This window comes from Phyllobates terribilis, unplaced genomic scaffold, assembly GCF_046119375.1.
Source record: "Phyllobates terribilis strain yellow unplaced genomic scaffold, ASM4611937v1 Scaffold_4__5_contigs__length_816908805, whole genome shotgun sequence".
Lineage (NCBI taxonomy): Eukaryota > Metazoa > Chordata > Amphibia > Anura > Dendrobatidae > Phyllobates > Phyllobates terribilis.
The window spans coordinates 709,010,609-709,037,199 of record NW_027362764.1 but is presented as its reverse complement, the minus strand read 5'-3'; the positions used below and the strand labels follow the sequence as shown (position 1 = coordinate 709,037,199).

Below are 26,591 nucleotides of genomic sequence, written 5' to 3'. Positions count from 1 at the left end.
ACCTGCTCTATTTTGCAAAAAAAAAAAAAAAAAAAAACATGGTGTGCATGAGATTTCTGGAATCTCATAGACTTTGCTGATACTGTAAAACACAGCTGAAAATTTGCATAAAAAAATGCTGTGTGAACATAGCCTAACACTGGAAACTGTACTTTGTTTTATAAATTTTAATAACTGCTCATCTATGAAACAGAGGCCATATGGATGACGATACAGAGGAAAAACGGTCCACATTTTCTGGATGAAACTTGGCCAATATTTTTTCACATGTGTGTGAATTAAGCCTTACAGGGGCGCTCTGTTACCGATATTCTCAAAATATAAGTTTGCCATGCTAACTCAACCCTCTGACCACACTTGGTAATGTCAGAAGGGGGTGAGACATCAAGTCCACAACCTGTGACTGAATTACATCCTATACAGGGATTGAATAACCACCAAATGTCCCCCGATCTTGGTCCAGAAGTAAAGAATATCCATTACACTAAACATATAGACATGACACCCCAAATAATGATCTAAACATCACTCAGCTACAATACAGTGGCAATTAAGGGCTTGGGCAGAATTTGTAAAACAATGGCCACTTTTTTTCCCCCCAAAAAATAAATAAATAACCCCACAGCACTACACGGTCCTCAGGTTGTGTTTCATATTGCAGCTGAGCCCCATTCACTACAATGGAGCTGGGCTCCAATACCAGACAATCCATGGACCCTATTCTTCTCCAGCTCATTGGTGGTCTAGGCATAGAGATGAGGCTTTAGAATAGGGTCCCATCTAAGTGTTTTCTTGCTGCTGGTAGATGGGCATACGGGATCTGATCAAAATGTCTGCAAAGAATCTCGTGATTTTACATATGTAGCAATAGTTGAATTCATGTATAAAATGTTTGCGAAGTGCTAACGCATAGTGTGAATTGCAGCCACAAAATAATTGCATGTGTTCTGTACATGTTAAAAATAACTTTAAAGTTACAGGAATCTACTACTGATAAAACTACAGCAAGCAGCCCAGTTAGTGACACATCCCTGGAATCAGGGACTCTGCCCTTATATCATGCTGCTCTCAGATTACATGACAAACCTGCTAACAGATTCCTTTTAATTTGGGCCTGGAAATGATTAAGTTTGGTTTGTCCAGTAGTTGACAACTCCTTTAATGCTGCATTCACACAGCAAAGGTTTTCCAAAATTAGCTGATTTTGGAAAGGTATCGCAAAACAAAAAACAACCCCAAAACATAAAGGAGGATGGTTTTTACCATGAAAGGCATTTATCACCTATCCATAGGATGATAAAGGTCTCAATGTTGAGAGCCAAACAGGTGTATATATTCAGGATTGAAAAGAATAGCAGCGATTATCTGCAGCACCATTCAGTGTCCATGGGACTGATTTAAGTAGCTGAGCATAGTGCTCCGCTATGCCCATCAGATCCACAGATGCATGAAGGAAGCTGTGCCCCCTCATTTCATTTGTAGGTAGATGTGCTCCCAGTGGATATTCTCACCTAACACAGGAGCTGTCAGGAATATGGAGGTAAGAAGAGGCTGCTCACACTGCTGTCCACCCTGTCTATCTGCTCTAATACTGGAGATACCAGGGGTGGTATTGTAAGTAGAGGCTGTTCACCCTGTCTATCTGCTCTAATACTGGAAATACCCGTGGTACTGAGATATAAAGAGGCTGCTCACACTGCTATCCACCCTGTCTATCTGATCTTATACTGGAAATACCAGGGGTACCGAGGTAAAAAAAGAGGCTGCTCACACAGCTGTCCACCCTGTCTATCTGTTCTAATACTGGAGATACCAGGGGTGGTATTGTAAGTAGAGGCTGTTCACCATGTCTATCTGATCTAATACTGGAGATGCCATGAGTGCTGAAGAAAGAAGAGGCTGCTCACACTGCTGTCCACCCTATCTGAATGCTGAGCGTCTGCTGTAACCTGGAGATAAACTATATCATGTACGGTCACAGCAGCAGAGCTTCCTACTGCACATGCTCACAGGCACCTACGTACTGTCATTCTAGTGCCGGTCCCCATCTGCGCAACAAGACAGAGGTAAATTAAATGTTCCAAAGTGATTACCTCCCAAAACTATAAGATTGATTTGCTAATTAAAAAGGGATAAATGATTTATGACTCTTTTTTTTTCCTTTTCCCGGAGAACCACTATAAGCACTGGCAGTAGTTTTTTGGACAGCATGGTCTAAAATGAATGACAGCTGTGAGAATATGCATAAATGATGATTGAAAAGTTTTCTTTATTGGCTCTATTGTAGTAAAGAGAGCGGTACAAGGGCTCAGAAAGTTCAATCCTCCGATGTGTACATGAGGAATAAATATTATAAAAAGACTTCTGGACAGTGATGGGATATCATTTCTTGCCCCATTCCTCCTTTTCTTTCCTCTCGCGGACTACTTCTCTAATGTATGGCTGCAGATATGAAACATCCTATTGGGGGAAAAAAAAACAGAAGTTGGTAAATAAAGGAACTTACCCTGCAATACATGAGATACCGGACAGAAGTCTCAAATGACGACCGTAACATCAGCCAGAAAATGGAATTAGGTCAAATGGATAATAAAACATCGGAAGTAAAAGGGTAAGGGCTCTTTCAGACGTCCGTGATCATCGGTCCGATCTTGGATCGCAATCTACAGACTGGATGAGAGTCTCCCAACCTGAGCACAACAGCTTCATATATTTCCTTTGCATAGCGATCTTACATCGAACTGATGATCATGAACATCTGAAAGAGCCCTAAAAGATTTCAAACGGAGCTTCACCGGGCGCTCATGTCCTCTGTTCTCGTAATTGGTCAGGGTGCTCTCCAAAATGTACAAGTGCTTCTCACAAAATTAGAATATCATCAGAAAGTTAATTTATTTCAGTTCTTCAATATAAAAAGTGAAACTCATATTATATAGAGTCATTACTAACAGAGTGATCTATTTCAAGTGTTTATTCCTGTTAATGTCGATGATTATGGCTTACAGCCAATGAAAACACAAAAGTCATTATCTCCGTAAATTAGAATAATTAACAAAAAACACCTACAAAGGCTTCCTAAGCGTTTAAAAAGGTCCATTAGTCTGTTTCAGTAGGCTCCACAATCATGGGGAAGACTGCTGACTTGACAGATGTCCAGAAGGCAGTCATTGACACACTCCACAAGGTCCCAGAGTTCCCATTTTCATTTGGAAATCAAGGTTCCAGAGTCTGGAGGAAGAGTGGAGAGGCCACAATCCAAGCTGCTTGAGGTCTAGTGTGAAGTTTCCACAATCAGTGATGGTTTGGGGAGCCATGTCATCTGCTGGTGTAGGTCCACTGTGTTTTATCAAGACCAAAGTCAGCGCAACCGTCTACCAGGAGATTGTAGAGCACTTCATGCTTCCCTCTACCGACAAGCTTTTTGGAGAAGGAAAGGTTATTCTCCAGCAGGACTTGGCACCTGTCCACACTGACAAAAGTACCAATACCTGGTTTACACACAACAGTATCACTGTGCTTGATTGGCCAGCAAACTCGCCTGACCTTAACCTCATAGGGAATCTATTATAGAGAATCTATGGGATATTGTCAAGAGGAAGATGAGACCCCAGAGCCAACAATGCAGACGAGCTGAAGGCTGCTATCAAAGCAACCTGGGCTTCCATAACACCTCAGCAGTGCCACAGGCTGATCGCCTCCATGACACATTGCCGCATTGATGCAGTAACTGATGCAAAAGGAGCCGCGACCAAGTATTGAGGGCATTTACTGAACATACATTTCAGTAGGCCAACATTTCGGATTTTAAAATCATTTTTCAAGCTGTTATAAAGTATTCTAATTTACTGAGATAATGACTGTGTTTTCATTGGCTGTAAGCCATAATCATTAACAGAAATAAACACTTGAAATAGATCACTCTGTAATGACTATATAATATACGAGTTTTACTTTTTGTATTGAAGAACTGAAATAAATTAACTTTTTGATGATATTCTAATTTTGTGAGAAGCACCTGTATATCCCTAGTGTGGTAAATGCACCTAGATCCTTAATTAAAAAGTAAACATGCCCTAGGATAAACCGAAATAGTACAGCACCGGACAATGGAGAAAACAAACATTTTTATAAAGAAAAAGTTCAAGAGATTGCAAAACTACTATCAAAAAGTCCTCATGCAGCCTCATTGATCGAAAAAATTAAACTGTTATGCGTCTCGGAAAATGGCGGATTTTTTAAACACATGTATCAGTTTGGTATTGCTGTAATTGAACTGACCTAAACAAACAATCTTTTTGCCAGATCAAATTAAATTTACCATAAAATGAACACTGTCAAAACAAAACCCAAAAAGCAACTGCGTGCCCCCCCCCCCCCACCCCTGTTTTCCAGTACATTGAAAGGTAAATTAAATGCTGTAGTTCAAATTTGCAAATCCGCCTGCAAAATGCAAGCCCTCATATGGTTATGTCCTCATCACAATGAAAAAGGTCATAGGTCTTGGTGGAAAGGGAAGAAAACAAAAAACATATAAAACGGGAAGGGGTTAAACAACAAAAAAAATAGCACAAGGATGTATACAGCGGATGTGTGACGGCAGCCTTGGTCTATATACATCTTAAAAGCGGCAAACTGGGCAGCATACAGCTGTGATTCTTGCAGTAAGGTCCTGTGCACACCTGCACCATAGACCCATCACACATTGCAGAGCAGTGATAATTAGTACTGAATAGATGGGAGTATAAACTGTGTATAGTTCCCTGTATGTGCCAAAGCTGTGTATTATTGCTGCAAGTCCAAGGTTCCTGTTCAGACCAGGATTTATCATGAACTTATGCATGTGTAAAAGTGCTAAAATTGATCCATAATTACGTTCCCGTAAAACTAAGCTGCTCCATGACGAGTGCATTGGACGCCTACACGGTATATGAGCAGAGACCGGGTGACTACATGACTGGGTGCACAGCGAGGTGTCCTCACCTCTTCATATTTCGTCCACTGCTCCTTAGGGAGGATGGTTTTCTTCATGTCTAGGTCCAGGGCTCTCTTGATGCGGAACATCCGGTCATCGTATACTTTAGCTGGCAGCCTCCTGATCGCCTCTTCTACATCGGGGGTTTCATATATTGTGTCATCGCGCATTAAACCTATGAAGTATAAGCCAATATTCATCACTCCTGTCTGCACTAGAGCAATTTACCAGGCGGTACATAACTTCACTTTACCTATTTTGTTGAAGCCAGCGAGTCCATAGTACCATTTGCGTAAAGATTCCATAAAGAGGCCTGAAGCCTGGACTGGAAGAAAACACAAGTCAGAGACGGAGACCCACAAAACCAACACCACATATTCATCTGTGCAAGACACATGCGGGAACCTCGAGCCTCATCTACAAGTCAGCAGGTACCAGCACTGAATCAGAGCACTTAAAGGGAACCGGTCAGCAGCTGTTCAGACCCTAGACTAACAATCTATGTAAAGCATCTAAAACGTTGATTAAGTCCTCACCTTTGTATTCTAAGCCCTTTTTCTAGAAATCAATCAGCGACTGTTTATGCAAATGAGCTCGCAAGTGGGCTGGCAGGAAGCAACATCTCTCTCGGCCTCTCTCTCCTCCACCGACCTCCTACCTCTTGGCTGTGACCTGCTCCCCCCACCCGAGATCTCACGCAGGCTTCGGTATTCCCGGGGGCGGCACATACTCAATAAGGTCCTGATGATGTTGCACGAGCCAGAATATCGATCTACGCATGTGTAGCCCTCCAGGAATGACAGCACCAGCGTAAGATCTATGGTGAGGGGGGAGCCTGACCTGTCAGTCAAAGGCAGGAGGAGAAAGAGGGAGAGAGGCCGGAGACCTGTAAGGTCAGGCCAAACCTCCTGCACCTGCATAAACATTTGCCAATGAATTTCTATAAAAAGGAGAAAGAGGTATAAACATAATCAGCGTTTCAGATGCTTTACATCCGGGGTCTCAAACACGCGGCCCAAGGACCGTATGAAGCCTGAGGCTCTATTGTGCGGTCCGAGGGCCCTTGAGACAATCGCATCAGTGCTTCTTTTCAGGGACACACATTCAATTGAAATGTATTGCGGTACAGAATCCGACTCTCTGCGGCGCAATGCCAATACCACTCACCGGCCAATCAGAGGCCAGCAGCTGACGTCAGCGTACCGGCACGACTGCACATGACATCACTGCTAAGTGCCCCGGCTGTGGAGGAGGAAGAGGACGCTGTTCGTAGAGTGAGTGAGGTCAAAGGAGAAGAATTACTAGAAGATGGGCCTAGGATGGGGATATTACTATAAGATGGGACCAGGATGGGGACATTACTACAGCACAGCAGACATTATTACAGGATGGGGGACAGAATTACTATATGAGGCCAATTGTAAAACTATTACTGTATGGGGCCAGTTAAGAGCAAAAAAAGCAAAACATTTAAAAACAAATGAATGAAAAAATAATGGAATAATATTTGGCCACTAAAAATGCTGTTTTATGTAAAAATGTAAGTAAAAGACGACCTGTAAAAAAAAAAAAAAAGTAATGGTATCACTGAAAACGTTTTCTTCTCCCTCAAAGAATGTGGCCCTTCATATTCAATTTTTTTCACTTAGCATCCCATTTACCCAGCTGAGTTTGAGAACCCTGCTTTACATAGATGACGTTAGTTTAGGGTCTATAATGCTGACAGGTTCCCTTTAAAGAGTAATTACCTACTAGATTATAAGCATTTTCTGAATATATAAATTCATAGTTCTCTGTCCCCACAGTAATCTGATATCAGCACATCTTGAGGTTTAGGATTCCAGGTGGCGTATAGATACCTATTGTGATGAGGATTTTCTCAGAATGGTAAGTGTAGGCATATTACTAGTGGGATGCAATCACTTCCTGATCTGTGGGATCTGATGGACGGGAACCCCTAACAATCTGGAGGATGAAGAGCAATTGGTGGTGGGGAGCGCTGCGGCTCAGGATGACTGGAGTGGAAATCGGTCCCTTCGTTTTTGAGATCCTGATGCTTGAATCTTCACTAATTGGAAAATGATTATCTTAATAAGTAACAATCTAAGGTGAGATTACCCCCAACATGTGGTATATATGTAGGTCACACGTTAGGTGCAGGTGTATGGAGAAGACTCAGGCTCTGAAGCTGCTCAATACAGGGCAGGTGCCAACTGTGTTACTCAAGAGGCACCGGCCGGTAACACCACTGACCGGAACCACCAGCGCTATTTAATTCACCGTACCACTGAAAGATTACAGTCACATGGAGCGACCATTACAGTCCTGCGCCCCTTACCCCCGTCACAATCTTTGTATAATAATAATAATAATAATAATAATAATAATAATAATAATAATAATAATAATAATAATAATAATAATAATAATCTTTATTTTTTATATAGCACCAACATATTCCGCAGCGCTTTACATACATCATCATTGCTGTCCCCATTGGGGCTTACAATGTACATTCCCTGTCAGTACGTCTTTGGAATGTGAGAGGAAACCGGAGAACCCGGAGGAAACCCACACAAACACAGGGAGAACATACAAACTCCTTGCAGATGTTGTTCTTGGTGGGATTTGAGCCTGGGACCCCAGCGCTGCAAGGCTGCAGTGCTAACCATTGAGCAACGAAACCTCAGCTCGAGCTCATTGGAGACCTTCATTTCCATTACAAAATGCAACACCATAGTATCCCTGTATAATATCAGCCATCACAAGTGCCACTCCCCTAAAGCTAAGCAATAAAAACGTTCATTGAAATATATAAGCCTTTCTGGTTACACATCACACGCCTGTTTGGCATCACAGTATCCAGAGAAGTCCAATGTATGAAGATTGATGAATAGTATGTACAGTAAACGCCAAAAGGTTTAAAAGCTAAAATCTAGAAGACACAATTACAGGATTACTGTCCGTCAGGTGTTGAACTTCCGGAAAAAAAAGGGGGAAGATAAAGTCCTATGTGCCCCAAATGCTGCCAACAACAGTATCAGATCTCCGCCGACAACCGGGTCCTGTCCATTATCAGAGGTCTATGACCCCCTGACCCCACAGCCCCCCTGCAGGTCACATGACACAGTCTAATGCTGCAGGGACCCCACCAGTGACCGTGTCCCCCTCGGTATGCGCCCCCTAATACTGCAGCACTGCCATGTTATCAGTGACACCAGCCCCGGGTCACCTGGAGGACAAACCGGACGTGTCCTCCATCCTCACTGCGAGAAGCTGGGGCTGCAGAGAGACCACGCCCGGGCACGGCACAGCCCTCACGGGTCCCCTCTCTGACACCCAGCGCCACTACATTACATTACACGGTCACTCGTCCTTACCTGGTGCCCTCGCCGCCATCTTGCTGAGACCAGAGACAGATCTTCGGACGCAACTAGCTGTGCGACGAGTGACGTCATCAGCGGCGTAAAGGCGGAAGCTGCAAAGAAGCACTGGCGGAAGTGCCTGTCACGTGTCTTGCTTTTAACTCTGGCGCAAGCGCAGTGCGGCCGGCGCGGCCTTCTGCAGCAGTTTGTTACTACGAAAGTAAAAAGTCAAAAGGACTCAGCCACGTGCCAGCCCAGCTCTCACAGGAGGGAGGTTATAGGGCATGTTCATATAGTAATAACCACACCTGTGAATATCCCCTTAACTAGTTCATGATTGGAGAGTTTCTACTCTGGAAATAAAAAAAAAAACACTGTTTCAACACAGCCTTAAAGGGGTAGTCCCATCTCCAAGATCCTATCCCAATATATAGTAGGTGTAATGATAATTATATTATCAAATACCTCCAATTAGAAATGTAGTATAGTTCTAATGATTAGCTATGTCACTTACCCCATGTGCAGGCATTGCAGGAGCTTAGGTATCCATAGTTACGACCACTAACAGCTGTCACTATATCAGTGGCCATAAACATGGATACCTACGGTCTTGCAGTGCCCTGTACATGGGGTAAATGACATAACGAATCAGAAGAACTATACTAAATTTCTAATGGAGGTATTTGCTAATATTATTATTAGGGTATGTGCACACGATGCAGAAATGAAGCAGAAAATTTCTGCATCATTTCTGCATCTCCCTGGCAGAAAAAACGCATGCAGATTGTGCATGCGTTTTTCCTGCAGAATACATGCGGATCCACATGCAGATTCACATGCGTTTCCGCATGCAGATTGACAAGCGCTTTCCAGGCGATTTTAGCATCACCTGGAAAGTGCTTGACAACTAGGTCACACTATATAAATCCATGCAAACAGCATGGATTTATATAGTGTGACCCGAGAGAGTGTATATACTTACCTCCGATGGCCCGCGCTGTCCTGCTTTACAAAGTTCCCGGCAACTTTGAATTGAAAGACCTGCCGACGTCAGCGTCACGTGACCCGTCACATGACTCTGACGTCAGCGCAGGTCCTACAACTCACTGCAAGTGCCGGGAACCAAGCAGGAGCGCTGCGCGGGCCGACAGATGGTAAGTATATATATATATATTTTTTATTTTATTCTTGTTTTACAGCTTTTTTAATGGTACCTGGGTGTGGATGAGACTCTCCTCTCCTCCACACCCAGGTACCATCCGCATATTAGAACGCGCCAATAGCGCAAGTACAGATGCTGTCTTGCGGAATTGGCGCGTTCTAATGCAAGTCAATGGCGGCGAAATCGCCGCGTTTCCACAAAATTAATTGACATGCTGCGGATTTTTGACCGCAGCGTTCACGCTGCGGAAAAATCCGCATCATGGGCACAGCACATGCGGATTTCCATTGGGGAACATTGCTTCCCTTCTACCATGCGTTTTTCATGCGTTGAAATACGCATCGTGTGAACTCAGCCTTACATCTACTACATAGTGGGATAGGATCTTGTAGAGGGAAAAGGCCCTTTAAGGGCTCGCTCACAAGTGAATAATTCGGACGAGCGCAATCCGATAAAAAAATCAGATTGCACTCGTCCCAGTGTTATCAGATCTCATGCCAGTTCGGCTTGAGAAAACAATCGCAGCATACTGTGAGAATCGGACCGCACACACCTATAAGTCTAGGTGCATGTGAAACACCGCACTGCACTCTGATATCACCCGAGTGCAGTGCGATTCCCTTGGATGGCGGCAGTGGAGGAGATGGAGAAATGACTTTCTCCATCTCCTCCGCAGCTGTGCTGCGATTCTCGCATGGGAGCACAGACACTCGGCTCACACTCGCAGCAGAGCAGGAGCCCAGTGTCATTAGCATATCACACCCGATGCCCTCATATTGGATGCCATACACTAGTGTGACTCCGGCCTTAGGCATATACACACATCTTTTAGACGCCGGCGTATCTGCACCATTTTTCATGAGGGGTCTTCTGTGATATCTCTGTCACCGCCGTCTGTTTTTTTTTTTTTTTTACATTCTATATATATGCACGTGTCCTCTTCAGCAAAGTGTCCTATTCGACAAGTGTCTGACAGTCATTTCAATGGCAGTCACTCAGGGCAGGAGTCAGGTAACCCACACTTTGTACTCTCTGATAACTATGTACTTTATTCCTGCATCCATATTCCTGTTTGCTTTTTTCATCCACAATCACCGCCCTATCCCCCCTCCATCATCACTCATCCATATCTGCCCCTCATTCCTTCCCTCTCCCATGCTCTTTTGAACTTCCTGACAAATCTCACTGTCTTATCCAAAGGTATTGCACAAGAAACCACGTCACAAATCCAAAAACTATCTGCTCTCTCTTTTTACTGCTGCTACTCATTTCTGGGGATATCTCTCCTAACCCCTGTCCACCCTCCACCTCACATCGAAACCCTGCTAACCTCATTAACATCAGCTGTACTCCTTCATCTCCCTCCTTCAATTGTGCACTGTGGAATCCACGGTCTGTATGCAACAAGCTTCCTTTCCTGCACAATTACTTTCTGACCAACTCTCTCAATCTGCTGGCCCTCACTGAAACCTGGAATCAGGATTCTGACACTGTCTCCCCTGCTGCTATTTCTCATGGCGACTTGCATTTTTCCCATTCCCCGAGACCTGCGAACAGACTTGGTGGTGGAGTCGGCTTACTCCTGTCCCCACAATGCACCTTCCAGGTATTCCCCCCCAGTTCCATCACTCTCATTCCCTTCTTTTGAGGTCCGCACCATCAGGCTCTTCCATCCCCTCTCCCTCAGAGTAGCGGTCGTATACAGTCCCTCAGGCTCACCAACCCAGTTCCTTGACCATTTTTCTGCCTGGCTGCTGCACTTCATGTCCTCAGATTTACCAACTCTTATCCTGGGAGACTTCAACATCCCCATAAACAGCCCCACCTCCTCATCCACATCCCAGCTTCTATCTTTAAGCACTTCTCTTGGCCTCTCACAGCTTTCAACCTCTGAGACACACAAAGATGGAAACACCCTTGATCTGGTCTTTGTCCGGCTTAGTTCAATCCCCCACCTAAATAACTCCCCTCTTCCCCTCTCTGATCATAACATTCTTTCCTTCAAGCTCACAAATCCACGCCCGCCCCAGCACACTCCTACCTATCACACATTCAGAAACCTACAAGCCATTAACCCTCATACACTTACAGACTTCCTTCACTCATCACTGTTTCCAATCTCCTCTCTGTCCTGTCCTGATCAGGCTGTAAACCACTACAATGACACTCTCAGAAGCACGCTGGACCAAGTAGCGCCCCTCACCCTCAGAACCTCCAAACACAGAGTAAAACAACCCTGGCTCACACCGCAAACCCGATTTCTCCAGCGATGCTCTAGAAGTGCCGAACGCCTATGGAGGAAAACTCGCACACTAGAAAACTTTATCCACTATAAATTTATGTTAAAAACCTATAACTCTGCCCTTCACCTCGCCAAACACACCTACTTCACCACCCTGGTCTCTTTGACGCGCCCGGGTGGAGGAGAGGGTCGAATGGGAGTAATACGTCCGTGTTGGTTTGACTAGGGGACGCCTCTCCTTCCCCGCTCGCTAGCCCACCCTGAGAGTTGGGGTACTCGGAAGCCGGGCCACTGTGCAAGGTGGATGTAGTTGCGGCCTAGGCTCGGTCCATGCCCAGGGTTGTCACATTAAAAAGTTAAGGGCTAGGAGGAATGGTGACAGTGGTTCGAGTTGTGAGAAAGACTACGCCACCTGTGGTGTCTGGTGATGGCCACCAGCGCTGTGGCAGTCCTCTGAGGCGGGATGTAGTGGCAGCTTTGGATGGTGCTACTCCCCACAGGCGGAGCAGAGCCTCAGGGCAGGGACGCGGATGGAGGGAGTAGTAGTGAATTCTAGTGCAGTGCTGTGCAGGAATAAAGGACCGGAGGCCATAGGGGTAGTCTTCCAGGTTTTACTCACGGTAGAGCATGCAGCTGCAAGGCTTCTCCCTGCTCCTCACGGCGCTCTGCGGCCACCAGGACCGGGGGTCCAACAACCTCCGGGTAGTTCAGGACCCCTCACCAGAGTGTTCCTAGACTTTCCACTAGGTTCTCTCCTGTCCGTGTGTGGTGCGTGTACGAACGCCAGGTCTCCCTCTGGACTATGCTCAGAACAAGGGTACGTGTGGCGACTCCGCTCCGTCCGTTACCCGGTGGGATCCTCTGAGCCTCCGGGCTTGTCCGACTAAGACTTAAAGTGACAGAGTCAGATATCGGGGGCCGGTACCCCTTTTGCAGCAGGACTCCCTCTGAGTAGGCCAGAATAGTGAGGACAGGTGGCGTATACCGCTCCGTCTGCATCCTCCTGGGATCCTTTTGACTGTGGAGCTTGTCTCCTCTGCTCCCCTCCAGGACTTCTTAAGTAGGGACCTTGACCGGGTAGAGACAGAAGTTAACCCTTGCCCGCTCCTCGACTCAAGGCCAGAGCACGAGGACCGTGTCCCCATCAACTGCAGGTTCACACAGAAAGCCACGTTCAGTGATGAAGATCACAATCAAAGACCTTGAACCTAAGATGGCCGTTTATTAAATATGAATTTTGTGGTGTAACCTAAAGTGCGTCCTCCACCCTCACCCACTACATGGTCCCCCCCCCCCCATCTCCTCTTATCCTGGCTGGGGCAGCACCCTGGTGCATATAAGCCCCCCCTCAGGTGGGAGAGGTGTAGTGTTGGATGCAGAGGTGGGGTCCTGACAGCTGCACCATTGTTACCTCGAAGGAGAGATACAACACCTCATTAAAGAGATGCAGTACCCCTGTGGCGACGGAACCCTCAGGGGCGCCACATCTTCACTATCCAACAACCCCAAAAAACTCTTCGACACCTTTCACTCCCTCCTCAGTCCTAAAGCCCAGGCCCCCATCACGGACATTTGTGCTGCGGACTTGGCCTCCTACTTCACAGAGAAAATAGACACCATCCGTCAGGAAATCAGCTCTCAGCCACCAAGTGCCGTGACTCCCATCCCTCCCCACATCCCCTCTGGATCACTCTCTACATTTGACCCAGTCACAGAAGAAGTCGTTTCCAGGCTCCTCTCCTTCTCATCCCACTACGTGCACCACTGACCCCATCCCCTCACATCTACTCCCGTCTCTTTCTTCAGTCGTCACTACTCATCTAACTAAAATCTTCAACCTCTCCCTCTCTTCTGGTATCTTCCCCTCCTCCTTCAAACTCTCCATCATTAAAAAAACCCTTCCTTGACCCTTCCTGCACAAACAACTACAGACCAGTCTACAATCTCCCCTTCATCTCTAAACTCTTGGAGTGCCTGGTCTACTCCCGCCTTACCAGTTACCTCTCCACTCACTCTCTTCTAGACCCATAACAGTCTGGCTTCTGCCCCCTACATTCTACAGAAACTGCACTCAAAGTAACCAATGACCTTCTGATAGCAAAACGTAATGGTGACCACTCTCTGCTCATTCTTCTTGACCTCTCTGCAGCTTTTGACACCGTTGACCACCACCTCCTACTCTCTATGCTCCACTCAATCAGCATAAAGGACACTGCTCTTTCTTGGTTCTCCTCCTACCTATTTGACTGCTCTTTCAGTGTATCGTTCGCTGGCTCCACTTCTTCCCCCCTTCCTTTCACTATTGGGGTTCCTTAGGGTTTAGTCCTTGGCCCTCTTCTCTTCTCTCTCTACACAGCCCAAATTGGACAGACCATCAGCAAATTTGGTTTTCAGTACCATCTTTATGCTGATGACACACAACTATACACCTCATCCCCTGACCTTACCCCTACTGTACTACAGAACACCAGTGACTGTCTGGCCGCAGTTTCTAACATCATGTCCGCTCTCTATCAAACTCAACCTTTCCAAAACTGAACTTCTTCTGCTCCCGCCGTCTACTCACCTCCCCATATCTGACATCTCCCTCTCCATGTGTGGCACCACAATAACGCCGAGCCAGCAGGCGCATTGTCTGGGCGTTGTGTTTGACACCAATCTTTCCTTCACCTTCCACATTCAATCTCTTGCCCGCTCTGGTCACTTGCACCTGAAGAACATCTCTAGAATCCGCCCCTTTCTCACCTTGGAAACAACAAAAACCCTCACTGTTGCCCTGATCCACTCCCGCCTTGACTACTTTAACTCTTTATTAATTGGCCTCCTCCTCACTCGACTTTCCCCTCTCCAGTCCATCCTTAATGCTGCAGCCAGGGTCATCTATTTGGCTAACCGTTACTCAGATTCCTCCGCTCTGTGCCAGTCATTGCACTGGCTGCCCATGAATTATAGGATACAATTTAAATTGCTAGTTTTCACCCACAAAGCTCTCCACAGCGTGGCACCCCCTACATCTCTTCCCTCATTTCTGTTTATCGGCCTACCTGTTCTCTACGCTCCGCAAGCGACTTTCGACTAACATTCGCACTAATCCGTACCTCTCACTCCCGGCTTCAAGACTTCTCCCGAGCTGCACCTATTCTTTGGAATGCTCTACCCCAAGAAATTAGGATGAACCACAACTTACACAGTTTTAGGCGCTCCCTAAAAACACACCTGTTTAGGGTGGCCTATCACGTTCCCTAATCAAAGTCCTTTTATATTCTTACAGCCCATCCCTTATTTCTCTACACATAAGTCTCCACCGAACCAAAAAGCACTACAGATACTGGCTGGGGATGAGCTCATGCAGCCTTTATCTATCCCTCATCCCCTCAAGATGGCTGGACCATCATTGTAAATAAGCCATTGTACTTTGTGTCACCCCCACCTCATTGTAGATTGTAAACTCTTACGAGCAGGGTCGTCATCATTTTTGCTTTAATTATTGTACTATCTTTAGCTATGTTACTTATGACTGCTGTATATGAACCTCTGAATTGTAAAGTGCTGTGGAATATGTTGGCACTATATAAATAAAGATTATTATATATAAAATATTAGCGACTTCCAATCCACCAGAACTGTCCGGTCACCGCTTTTAGCCGCTACACAGCTGTCGACGTCTGAAGGGGTTAAAAGAAGTGAGAAAAGAACAAGACGTGCACAAAGTCATTCTGACATTGCTGTGCACTATGTTCTTTCTTTCTTGTTGGGGGGTAAGTGCTTTTTTTGTTTTTTGGCGAGGTTCCAGGCAGAATCCACTGAAAAAAGAAGCAGTGTGCACACACTCCAAGCGTTTTTTTTTTTCAAGGTAATCAAGAATGAGTTTCCAAATAGCAACCACTCCAGGAATCACCCCTTCTTTTTAAAGTTATTTTGAGGAGTCTCTTCATTGAAATTTTTTTGTTGAGTTTTTTTTTTCTTCCTGAAGCATTTTTTGCAGCTTTTTGACTAGTTTGCAATGTTTTCAAGGCAGGAGAAGCTTCAAAGCAATTTCTTTTCTCCCACTTAGGGATTTTCAAAAGCTTAACATATGACCATCATGTTGTTTTAAATCAGAAATTAATGGGAAGAATCTTTCAAACGTTATTGAGCGATTTTTCAGAGTTGATCTGCTTAAAAAAAAAAAACACTCCTCAAAAAACTCTGCGCACATACTGTACCTGTAGAGTTCAACCTTCTAATTCTCCGCTGCCTTTAAGAACTTAGGTCCCGATTCATAAAAACTGAAAGGTCCACTGGAATAAGATGCTCCAAATTCATTAAGAGGAGCGCACCTTTGAATTGATGCATTTTTCCTCTGCTGTGTACCAGTGTAAGAAATGCGCTCCTGTTAAGGACTGGAGGCCATTATTGTTGTAATTTAGGATGTATTTGATGACTGCCCTTGGCACGCTCTTCCTTGCCAAACTCTGCCCACTGTTCTAATAAATTCTAGAGGTGGTGTAAGAATGACAAAAGTTGCAAAAAATTTTGTGGAACCACGTGTTTCACAAAATTTTGCAATAATTCTATGACAGAAATCTGGTGAAAAAGGATTCATTAATTGGCCCTTAGTTTTTATTACATTACAATCCAAATTAAGAAGCGTTAGGGTTCATGCAGACGTGCGTGAAACTCTGCCCGAGCACGGCCCATAACGCACGGACTGTCTGTGGATCTCCTGACCGGAGTTCGGCTGCCTTATAGGCATATGTAAAGCCATTGAAGTTGGGGAGACTCGCAGACAGTCCGTGTATTGTGGTCTGTGCTCTGACATCGTCTGTGCTCTTACTCCAACAGTGCAATTACTACCCAAATCTGCCCCAATATCTGTGTTATGTGGAATTGCTTGCCTATAGAAATAAGAGATGTCCTCTCCCCGTAAGATTCAGTGAGGATTTACATGACTAGTCATGTAACAGATGAAGAATGGACACGAGTCCTGGAGACTCCCAAACTTCATTATACTGAAAGGATCACTCCACTTTTTTCAGCAGAATACTCGACATCATAGATTGCACCGGTATGGGAGGAAAAACATAAAAGTAAGGCTATGCCACAGCGTGAGTGTGGGTATCACAGAGCGGATATGTGAGTGTCACAGTGTACGTATGTAATTGTAAAGGCGCCACAGTGTGTGTGGGAGTCAAGAGTGTGTATATGTGAGTGTATGGATGACACAGCCATATGTAAATGTCAGAGGTCGTGTTTGCGAGTGTATGAATGTCAGTGTATATACAGTATGTGTGTATGTATATAAACGGTACATGTTGTGTATATGTATATATATATACACACACACATATATATATATATATATATATATATATATATATATATATATATATATATATATATATATATATATATTATATGCATACACACTACATATACTGTATATATGTTTGTTGGTGATGAGAAAAATGCCTACAGAAAAAAGCCCACAGTCATGAATGCCCATGCAAAAGTTGCCCACATGAACAAAATAACAATAGTTATCACCTCCCTCGACCTGTAATATGTTTAATTGCTCTGGAGTCTGTGTACAGTGCGACCCCGGCTGTACCGATATAATGTTATCAGCTACCCCGACCTGTAATATGTTATATCGCTCCGGCACCTGTATACAGTGTGACCCCGGCTGTACCGATATAACGTTATCACCTACCCCGACCTGTAATAGACTATATCGCTCCGGAGCCTGTGTACAGTGTGACCCCCGGCTGTAATGGTATGTGTCCAGTTTTCCATGTGTGAATACAGCCTTAGTCTTTTTTAATAAACTGTTATTTTGTCCGTGGCAATTTCCATGGAACTGTATGAATGTATTGTTGCAGTGTGCACATACTGTATACGTGTCCTTTTCTGCATGTTTCGCAAAGCTTCCTCCTTTTACAAAATCTTGCGTATGACTACGCCCCTCAAATATTATTTACAAAAGTGATCACTTATTAATTTATTTTAGATTAATTCTTGCTAAATAAATAATCACAGCGTCTGATACAAAACATATAAAGGCAATATAACCAGAATAATAGCGATTTCAGTCGTTTCTTCACAAGGTTTTTTGGAATTGTTCAAAGTCCTGTGTGGAAGCCTTGGCGATTTCTTCACAGAAGGTTTGGTCAGGCATGGACACCAGTTTATCTAAGGAGACATAGTTGGGTTCTTTTGGGTCATAGATTCCTCTTCCAAGAAATGTCAAAAATTCATGTCTTTCCTTAAGTTTCAAAAGGCTGGTATTAAACACCTGGAAGGCAAAAATGACACGGATAATGCTAGATGTTGTACATGGATGGAGCAAATGGAGACCTGAAAGTGTTTTCGCCACAATGCTAGTGTAAAACACATTGAAAAGTTGTATTTTTTTTTTTTTTTTTTTACACAACTAGAAGTTGTGCACAAATTGTGACTTTTACCCTTTTCATGCCAGTCCTGGCCAGATCCGCCAAAGTGGGCAGAGCATGGATGGAGCATGGTGAAGCCCGCCACACGAATTCTTTAAAAGTTCAGCCACTTTAGTGATGCAACTTACACCAGAAATGTACTAGTACCACGAGGCGCGCTCCACTGAGAAGATGTGATTAATGCATTAAATGGTTGGCGCCTCTTAATGAATTTGGCACATTGTACTCCTGCACCACCCTTCATTAAGGCTAGCATAGAGAATGTCAGTCGTAATGAATTGGGCCTTACGAGTTTATTATATAGAATCTGTACAATTCAAAAGTTCTACACAGCCAAAATTAGAGATGATCTCCTAATTAATTAGCAGATCTGATCTGAATATAAACGACTCCAATTGCTGTAAAAAGGGTTAAAAAAACAAAATTATATATATAATTTTTTTAATTATTTTTCAACCCTTTCTTTATAATATATATATATAATCTGTATATATCTCTATACACACACGCATATGCACACCTTTCCATATTAGTCATGGTGCCGCTACCAGAGCTCGGGTCCTACCTACCCGTGAAGTCTTTTTATCTCGGTGGTCTTGTCGTTTCATTCTGGCACCCAAGGCGGATCTGACATCTGTGATTGTCTCATCAGTCCCCTATGTGACTGCAGACGGCTCATCACATGCTTCAGATTAGCCTCAGTGCCAGGATGGAGCAGTGTAAGAAAAAAAACAGACAAAAACCAGACTGGAATGGAGTAAGGGAGCTGTGGCTGATGAGGAATGGCAAATACAAAGGGTTTTGTTTGCTTTTTTTAATAATTTCTTGGCCCTCAAAAGAATCAAGCAAAGTGGTGGCTGAATTTGTGGAACTCAAATTCCCCCCCTCCAAAAAAAAAAAATCAGATTCTGGCAAATCTATGTTATATGTGAAATTCAGAATAAATTCAATATCTTATACAATACATGTATAAGGCTTAAAAGGGTTGTCCAAAGAATGGACCTAAAAAACTAACAGGCTGACTACCTGCCTGACCTATTTGGTGATGGCTCAGAGCGGTCACCGGTTCCTTCTGCCGATTCAGCTGCTCCAAGTCAACAGAGCAGCTCTTCTTCTTCCGAGCTGCTCTGTGGATGGGGTGTGACTGGTGGCGCCATGCTGATTGACAGCCGGCTCCCTGCAGTTAAGCAGCGGGGAGCTGGCTGTCAATCAGCATGACGCCGGCCATCAACAGAGCCAAAGAGATGCTTGTGTTTTCACTTCAGCAGAAGCCAGGTGGAGGTGTTGGTCTGCTTCTTTCAACAAAATGTTTTTTTTTTAAGGTTATCCCCCCCAGTACCCTCCCTTATCTTCCCTTCTTTTGAGGCCCACACAGTCAGACTCTACCGGCCCTTCTCCCTGCGAGTGGCGGTTGTCTATCGCCCTCCAGGTCCCTCCCATCAGTTCCTGGATCACTTTGCTGCCTGGCTTCCAAATTTTCTATCCTGCGACATCCCCACGATAATCATGGGAGATTTTAACATCCCAACTGACGATCCTCTTTCCCCATCTGCCGCTCACCTTTTAGCACTAACCTCCTCCTTCGGCCTTTCACAGCTTGCTAATTCTCCTACACATGAGGACGGGAACACATTGGACCTGATCTTCTCCCGGTTTTGCTCAGTACATGACTTTACTAACTCTCCCCTTCCACTCTCTGACCATAATCTTCTTTCATTCTCTGTCAAGAACTTTGACTCTACTCAACACCCCCCCCACTTTCCACAGTTATAGAAATTTACACGCCATTAACACCCAGAAATTTATGAAAAAGTTGCAATCATCATTAGCCCCAATCTCCTCCCTCTCATGTCCCAACTCTGCATTGAAGCATTATAATTAAATAATGCTATGCGCCCTGGATGAAGCCACACCTCCTATACAAAGAACAATTCGGCATAGACGGCGACAACCCTGGCACACGCCTCAAACACGTCTTCTCCAGAGGTACTCCAGGTGCGCTGAACGGCTGTGGAGAAAATCTAATCTGCCCGAAGATTTCCTCCATTATAAATTTATGCTGAAAACATATAACTCTGCCTTCACCTCTCCAAACAAACCTACTTTAACAACCTCATAATCTCACTTTCCAATAATCCTAAACGACTCTGACACGTTTCATTCTCTCCTCAATCAAACAACACAGGCCCCGATCACCGACCTCAGCGCTGACGATCTGGCCAATTATTTCAAAGAAAAAATTGACCATATCCGACAGGAAATTTTCTCCCAATCCCCAAATGTTATGCATGCTCTTCCCCGCCACATTGTATCTTGCTCACTTTCTGACTTCGAACCAGTCACGGAAGATGAAGTGATCAGGCTTCTTGCATCTTCTCGCCCTACCACCTGCACCAGTGACCCTATTCCCTCACATCTCCTTCAGTCCCTTGCTCCAGCTGTCACCACTCACCTAACTAAAATTTTCAACCTCTCCCTCTCATCTGGTATCTTTCCCTCTTCTTTTAAACACGCCAGCATACATCCATTACTTAAAAAACCATCCCTTGACCAGAACTGCACGGCCAACTACAGACCTGTTTCCAATCTTCCCGTTATCTCTAAACTCTTGGAACGCCTGGTCCATTCCAGTCTAATCCGCTATCTCTCAGACAACTCTCTTCTTGACCTTTTACAATCTGGTTTCCGCTCTTTACACTCTACTGAAACTGCCCTCACTAAAGTCTCTAATGATCTACTAACCGCTAAATCTAATGGTCACTATTCCCTGCTGATTCTCCTGGATCTCTCTGCAGCATTCGACACTGTGGATCACCAGCTCCTCCTCACTATGCTCCGCACTATTGGCCTCAAGGACACTGTTCTCTCCTAGTTCTCCTCCTATCTCTCTGGCCGCTCCTTCTCTGTGTCTTTCGCCGGCTCCTCCTCCTTTCTCCTTCCCCTTACTGTCGGGGTTCCTCAAGGATCAGTCCTAGGCCCCCTTCTTTTCTCCTTATACACCGCTCCCATTGGACAAACAATCAGCAGATTCGGTTTTCAGTACCATCTCTATGCTGATGACACCCAATTCTACACCTCTGTTCCGGACATCACCCCTGCATTACTACAAAAGACCAGTGATTGTCTTTCTGCTGTGTCTAACATTATGTCCTCCCTCTGTCTAAAACTGAATCTGTCAAAAACTGAACTACTCGTATTTCCTCCCTCCATTAACTTACCTGTGCCCGATATTCCCATTTTCGTTTGTGGCTCAACCATTACTCCCCAGCAACAAGCCCGCTGTCTTGGGGTCATTCTTGACTCAGATCTTTCCTTCACTCCTCACATCAAATCACTCGCTCGTTCATGTCATCTACACCTCAAAAACATCTCAAGAATCAGGACTTTTCTCACCTTTGACTCGGCAAAAACTCTTACTGTAGCTCTTATTCATTCTCGTCTGGATTACTGCAACTCTCTACTAATCGGTCTCCCTCTTACTAAACTCTCCCCTCTCCAATCCGTCCTTAACGCAGCAGCCAGGATCATATTCCTCGCCAACCGCTACACCGATGCCTCTTCCCTGTGCCAGTCATTGCATTGGTTACCCATCCAATATAGAGTTCAATTTAAACTTATCACGCTTACCCACAAAGCGCTCCATGCTTCAGTACCCCCCTACATCTCCACCCTTGTCTCAGTCTACCACCCTACACGTGCCCTCTGTTCTGCCAGTGACTTAAAACTAAAATCCTCCATAATCCAAACTTCCCACTCCCATCTCCAAGATTTCTCGCGTGCTGCGCCAATTCTTTGGAATGCACTACCCAGGACAGTTCGATTAATTCCCAATACCCAGTGTTTCAAGCGGACCCTAAAAACCCATTTCTTTAGACTGGCGTATCGCCTCAACACACTATCTGTACATCCCAGTTGTCCGTCCTAGTTTTCCCCCATATTAAAATCTTCTTTAATTTCAGGTTCATACCAACCGTGCACATAATAGCCTCGGTAAGGACTGCACACATACTGGCAGGCGACCAGTCAATGTATTATTTATCCTATTTAGTATATCAAGGCTGCATTATACAATATATGTACATTCTACCTTTTGTGTCTCCCCCATTTCCTCATAGACTGTAAGTTTGCGAGCAGGGTCCTCACTCCTTTCGATATGAGATATGCTTATTCTGTATTGTCTGTATAAGTCCCCCCTAAAATTTGTAAAGTGCTGCGGAATATGTTGGCGCTATAAAAATAAAAATTATTATTATTATTATTATTATTATTAAGCCACTGAATTACTGGCAGGAGAGGTCAGAGATGAGCGTCGGGCACAACAGGCAGGTAGTTAGCAACCACCTACCTGTTAGTTCTTCGGCAAGTTGTAAAAAAAAAGTTTCATATAACCCTATATCTTTTTTTAAAATTAATTTATTTATTTTTTAAGAGCCCTGAAAATATCTCTTTGGCTAAACTCACAAGACCAAAATGCAGCCATTTCCAGCTTGTTGTAGACGTGATGTCAATGAAACAGCCATGGTAATCACTCATTCATACCATTCTCATGTATGGAACTGATGGTTCGTTTCAGAATTTTTTACAACAAATCAACCGCGTGTGAATATACCCCGATACACATTCTTACGATTCCACGTGATGCGAATAGAGATCTTGGTCGGGTAAAATTACCTGTGGGAAATGGGTGATCATGTGGTGAGGAATCCCCATGGTATTGTGCACATAATCAAAGGTTTCGGTAAGTTTCCTCTTGTTGCCGGCTAACATCTTGGGAACCTTTAGAGCAATGTGTTGTATTTCATTTTTACGAAATCCAAATTCTATTTCGAATACCTAGAAAAAAACAATAGAAATAAATAATTTAATAAATGTTTTGGCTTACAGATACTGATGTAAAATACTGAACGTGTGAACGTGGCCTTACACGAATCCTCAGAATTAATGGCAGAGTCTGAACCGCAGAACTGATGAGAATAAGGCGTGTTCGGAGTCTCACCGACCGGAGACATGGACCCATATTAAAAATATAAACGTGTGTACGGCTCAATAAAGCTCCATGGGTCACTGTCCTGTCCGAGGAAAAAAAAAACGGATAGCAAACGGCTGTGTGAACGTAGCCTTAACAGAATTAAATATCTACATACAGAAATGTAATGGTGCTCTGTGTGGATAGTTTTAAAGGAAATTCATCACAACTTGTATTATTTTTAATTAATCGTGGGTATCTGTCGCTTTTTAGATATAAAATCCAGAGACCAGATGGGCGTTGGATGGTTATCTCGGTGCCCTGCCCACATATAGCAAAATATCTTTCTGCCAATCTGACAAAAGAAGAGATACTGTAGGGGCAACGATCTGATGCCAGGCTGGTATTGTTTAGATATTAGAGGATGCCATATTAATTAGATTAGCTCATATTAATAGTCAGATGATTGCCTTCGGCAACTGCCCCACCCATGTACGATCAGCTTCTCTTCTGCCCAGTCATGCAGAATGGAGAAGTGCAAGACAAGTGCTAAATACCAGAAAAAAATATATATATATTTTTGCTTGTAATTTTTCACAATTTTGTAGCAGTTGCCTTTCAGCTGCACCCGTAAACATGCAGGATATATAAAAGGGTTTGTAATGTGACGCAGCTAAACTCAGCTGTGCTGCCTCTGCCCCACCATGCAGGAAGTCAGAGCTGTATCCTTACATCTCACACACTGAGAAATCAGCTCTCAGCAATGGTGGGGGCGTGTTATACTTTCCTTTGAATCATAAGCCTGCTTATGATTGGTCAGCATCATACAGGGGGAAGAAGAACACACCCCCAGTGAAAACTATCTTATAATACCCACTTAAACTTGATGAACATTAGGGGAAAAATACTTTGATAGCTGATAGCTTTGCAACAGAGAGGTGAAATTAGCTTTTGGCTCAACAGGCAGGTAGTTAGCAACCACCCATCTGTTAGTTTTTAGGCCAGTAGTAAAAAAATGAAATGGTCCTGGATAACCCCTTTAAATCCTACTATTCTAACCATGCCGAAATGATGTCCCCAACTAACAATAACTTATAACTATTATTATTTTGCTACCTATAAGATGTTTTGAAACCTCATCCGCCTCCCAGAAACTGATCTACTGCTGCAGAAATGAAACGAGAAGTGAAAAAAAGAATTGAAAGTCGCCTCCAATACCTTAAGATTCTCTCTTATAGGTTCCAGGCTGCCGGTTATCATCCTTGGAAGACGTGTCACTAATTCTCGAGTCTGCAGAAAAGGTAAAAGAAACATACAGAACTTTCATCATATTTTATTTGAAGAAAAAAAAACAGCAAAAGGAGTGGAATTGATTATGCCGGTACTGAAAAACTCTGAGTATTTCATGCACCAGATATGCGAAGTAAAATGTGCAGCAAAAATGCCATGTGTGTACATACCCCAAAACTGTCATTCTACTCACCAGTTTTTGGGAAAGGTGCGCTGGAGTAAGTTGCCCCGAAATTTTTAAAAATCGAGTGCCTCTTAATGCATTTGACGCATCTTTCAGCTGCCATGGAGAACATTTATGTTGTAATTTAACACATTTTTAAGGTGCAAATTATGATGAACTGCCTGGCTAAGCAAAAAACATTGGGAGGGATTAGAGCACACATGTCAAACGCTTGCCCGTGGGCCAAATCTGGCCCTCAGGGTTCCCGCAACGCCAAATGGAGAAATATGTGGGGCCCATTATACTGTATGGAGAACTATGTGAGGCCCATTATACTGTATGAAGGACTATGTGGGGCCATTATTCTGTATAGAGCACTATGTGGGGCCATTATACTGTATGGAGGACTATATGGGGATCACAGTTGGGGCATCATACTGTGTTGGTCACCATACTTTGCCAGGGTAGTTAAGGAGGAGTACAGTAGGGTCATCATGCCATACGTGTGGAGGAACTCACTGTGGGGGTATCATACTGTGTTTGGGGGACACTGTAGTTGGCTTCATACTTTATGGGGGCTGTCAGGGAAATATTGAACATATTCTTTCTTTCTTTCCCTGAAGCCCCCTCACCCCTCCCTTATCCACCACTTGTAAGTACAAGAGCTGTCTCTACGTAAGTCTCAGCACAAAACCCCAATTAGCACACTCATGAGTAAGGCCTTGTACACAAATGCTGGCAAGATAGGGGTCACCAACCTAATTAAAATGTGAGGGTCTTTCTCCCCTCGAAAAGGCAGGGGATGATTAGACGCAGACTTGCGATAATTTACGTGTAACTGTTGAAGCTTGCTTCCCGAGCTTCAAAAGGAAATCCATCGTCAAGCTGGCACCGATATGAATATGGAATATTGTAAGTTCCATAATTCCGATAATGATGGGACCTATATTTTTAGTGGCAGGGACAGCCAAGGAGCTATATGCTTATTTTTCCATAGCTATAAACCCCTCCGTGGAGCTGTAGCGCAAAAGCACCAGAATAACGGGTAGCAAATACGCGTTGAGTGGTCTCTAAATGAAGGTAAAATCATAACGGAAAAAATGGTGTCGCTTGCAAGCTTCTGCAATCAACGAGCAAAAAGTTATTGCAGAAGTTAGCGTTTTGAATAAAAACATGAAGGGTGGAGCCGTGCCCACATGTCATCACAGGGGTGTGTGGGCAAATCTCCCCCTTCGGCATAAAAGATCCGACGATTGATTGATCCATTCTCATTGCAGGGAGCATAAGTATCATAAGTAAGGGGTCACGTTCCGCCGAACAGTCATAAGGAGAGCTCCCCTCCGGCTATATTGAATCGTCACAGCGATCTTTATAGAGTAAGTTTCTTCTTTAATCCTTATTATTTTGTGCAACTGCTATGTATTGTAATGCCTCCTTTGTAAAATCCTGGTATATATTTTTCCTAAACACTGCCTCCCCTTTGGATTAAATATAAAATTTAACGGTGGTGGCAGCGAATAATAATAATAATTGGGGTATCGTGAAGCTGACAGTGACAGTACGGGACGTAAACACATATTCCATGCGTTGGAAGCCGGAGGTGTGACACTATACTCTCACTGGTCACTTGCGGGTAGTCAGTAGTCTGAATTGTGTGCTCGCGATTTTGGACGAAATCCGTGACATAGTGACGGCAACAGTGAGATATTGCGTGATCTCCCTGGTGTCGTCTCTGTGGAAACCCTGATAGGAGCAATGAAAGGGTAATCTAGGAGCTTGCATAGGAGGAAAATTACTCTCCAAGGGCTGCAAAGTTGTGAGAAATGCCCCTCTGTGAGCCCGCTGAATATTAAGGTGTTTTGTTTTTTTTAAATAAATATCAAGGTTGGCCCGCAAATTTGTGTATTTGAGTTTGACGTCCCTGGATTAGAGTAAAAAAAAGATGACAAAAGTCATAAAGTCTCTGTGCAGCTACAAAGCACACAAAATATTTGTGAAAA

General features: G+C 44.1%; 2 protein-coding genes across 6 annotated transcripts in view; both read right to left on the bottom strand.

Moving 5' to 3' along the window:
* Positions 1–2,249: 2,249 nt before the first annotated feature.
* Positions 2,250–8,499, bottom strand: UQCRB (ubiquinol-cytochrome c reductase binding protein). The gene is made up of 4 exons (XM_073676777.1): positions 8,353–8,499; positions 5,226–5,297; positions 4,981–5,147; positions 2,250–2,460 (listed from the first exon to the last, which is right to left on the bottom strand). Exons 1-4 carry the CDS (start codon positions 8,369–8,371, stop codon positions 2,383–2,385), a joined length of 336 nt encoding a protein of 111 aa, XP_073532878.1. The 5' UTR covers positions 8,372–8,499; the 3' UTR covers positions 2,250–2,382.
* Positions 8,500–17,204: 8,705 nt separating this feature from the next.
* Positions 17,205–26,591, bottom strand: part of MTERF3 (mitochondrial transcription termination factor 3) — a 48,583-nt gene continuing 39,196 nt past the window's right edge. For 2 of the 5 annotated variants that reach the window (XM_073679647.1, XM_073679648.1), the window contains exons 6-8: positions 24,357–24,428; positions 22,844–23,005; positions 17,206–18,015 (exon numbers count right to left, since the gene is read on the bottom strand). In XM_073679647.1, the coding sequence (XP_073535748.1) occupies positions 17,821–18,015; positions 22,844–23,005; positions 24,357–24,428 (429 nt within the window). In that variant the 3' untranslated portion in view covers positions 17,206–17,820. Of the gene's footprint in view, positions 18,016–22,843; positions 23,006–24,356; positions 24,429–26,591 lie in introns of all 5 variants that reach the window. The other 3 variants (XM_073679644.1, XM_073679646.1, XM_073679645.1) reach the window with 3 other exon arrangements.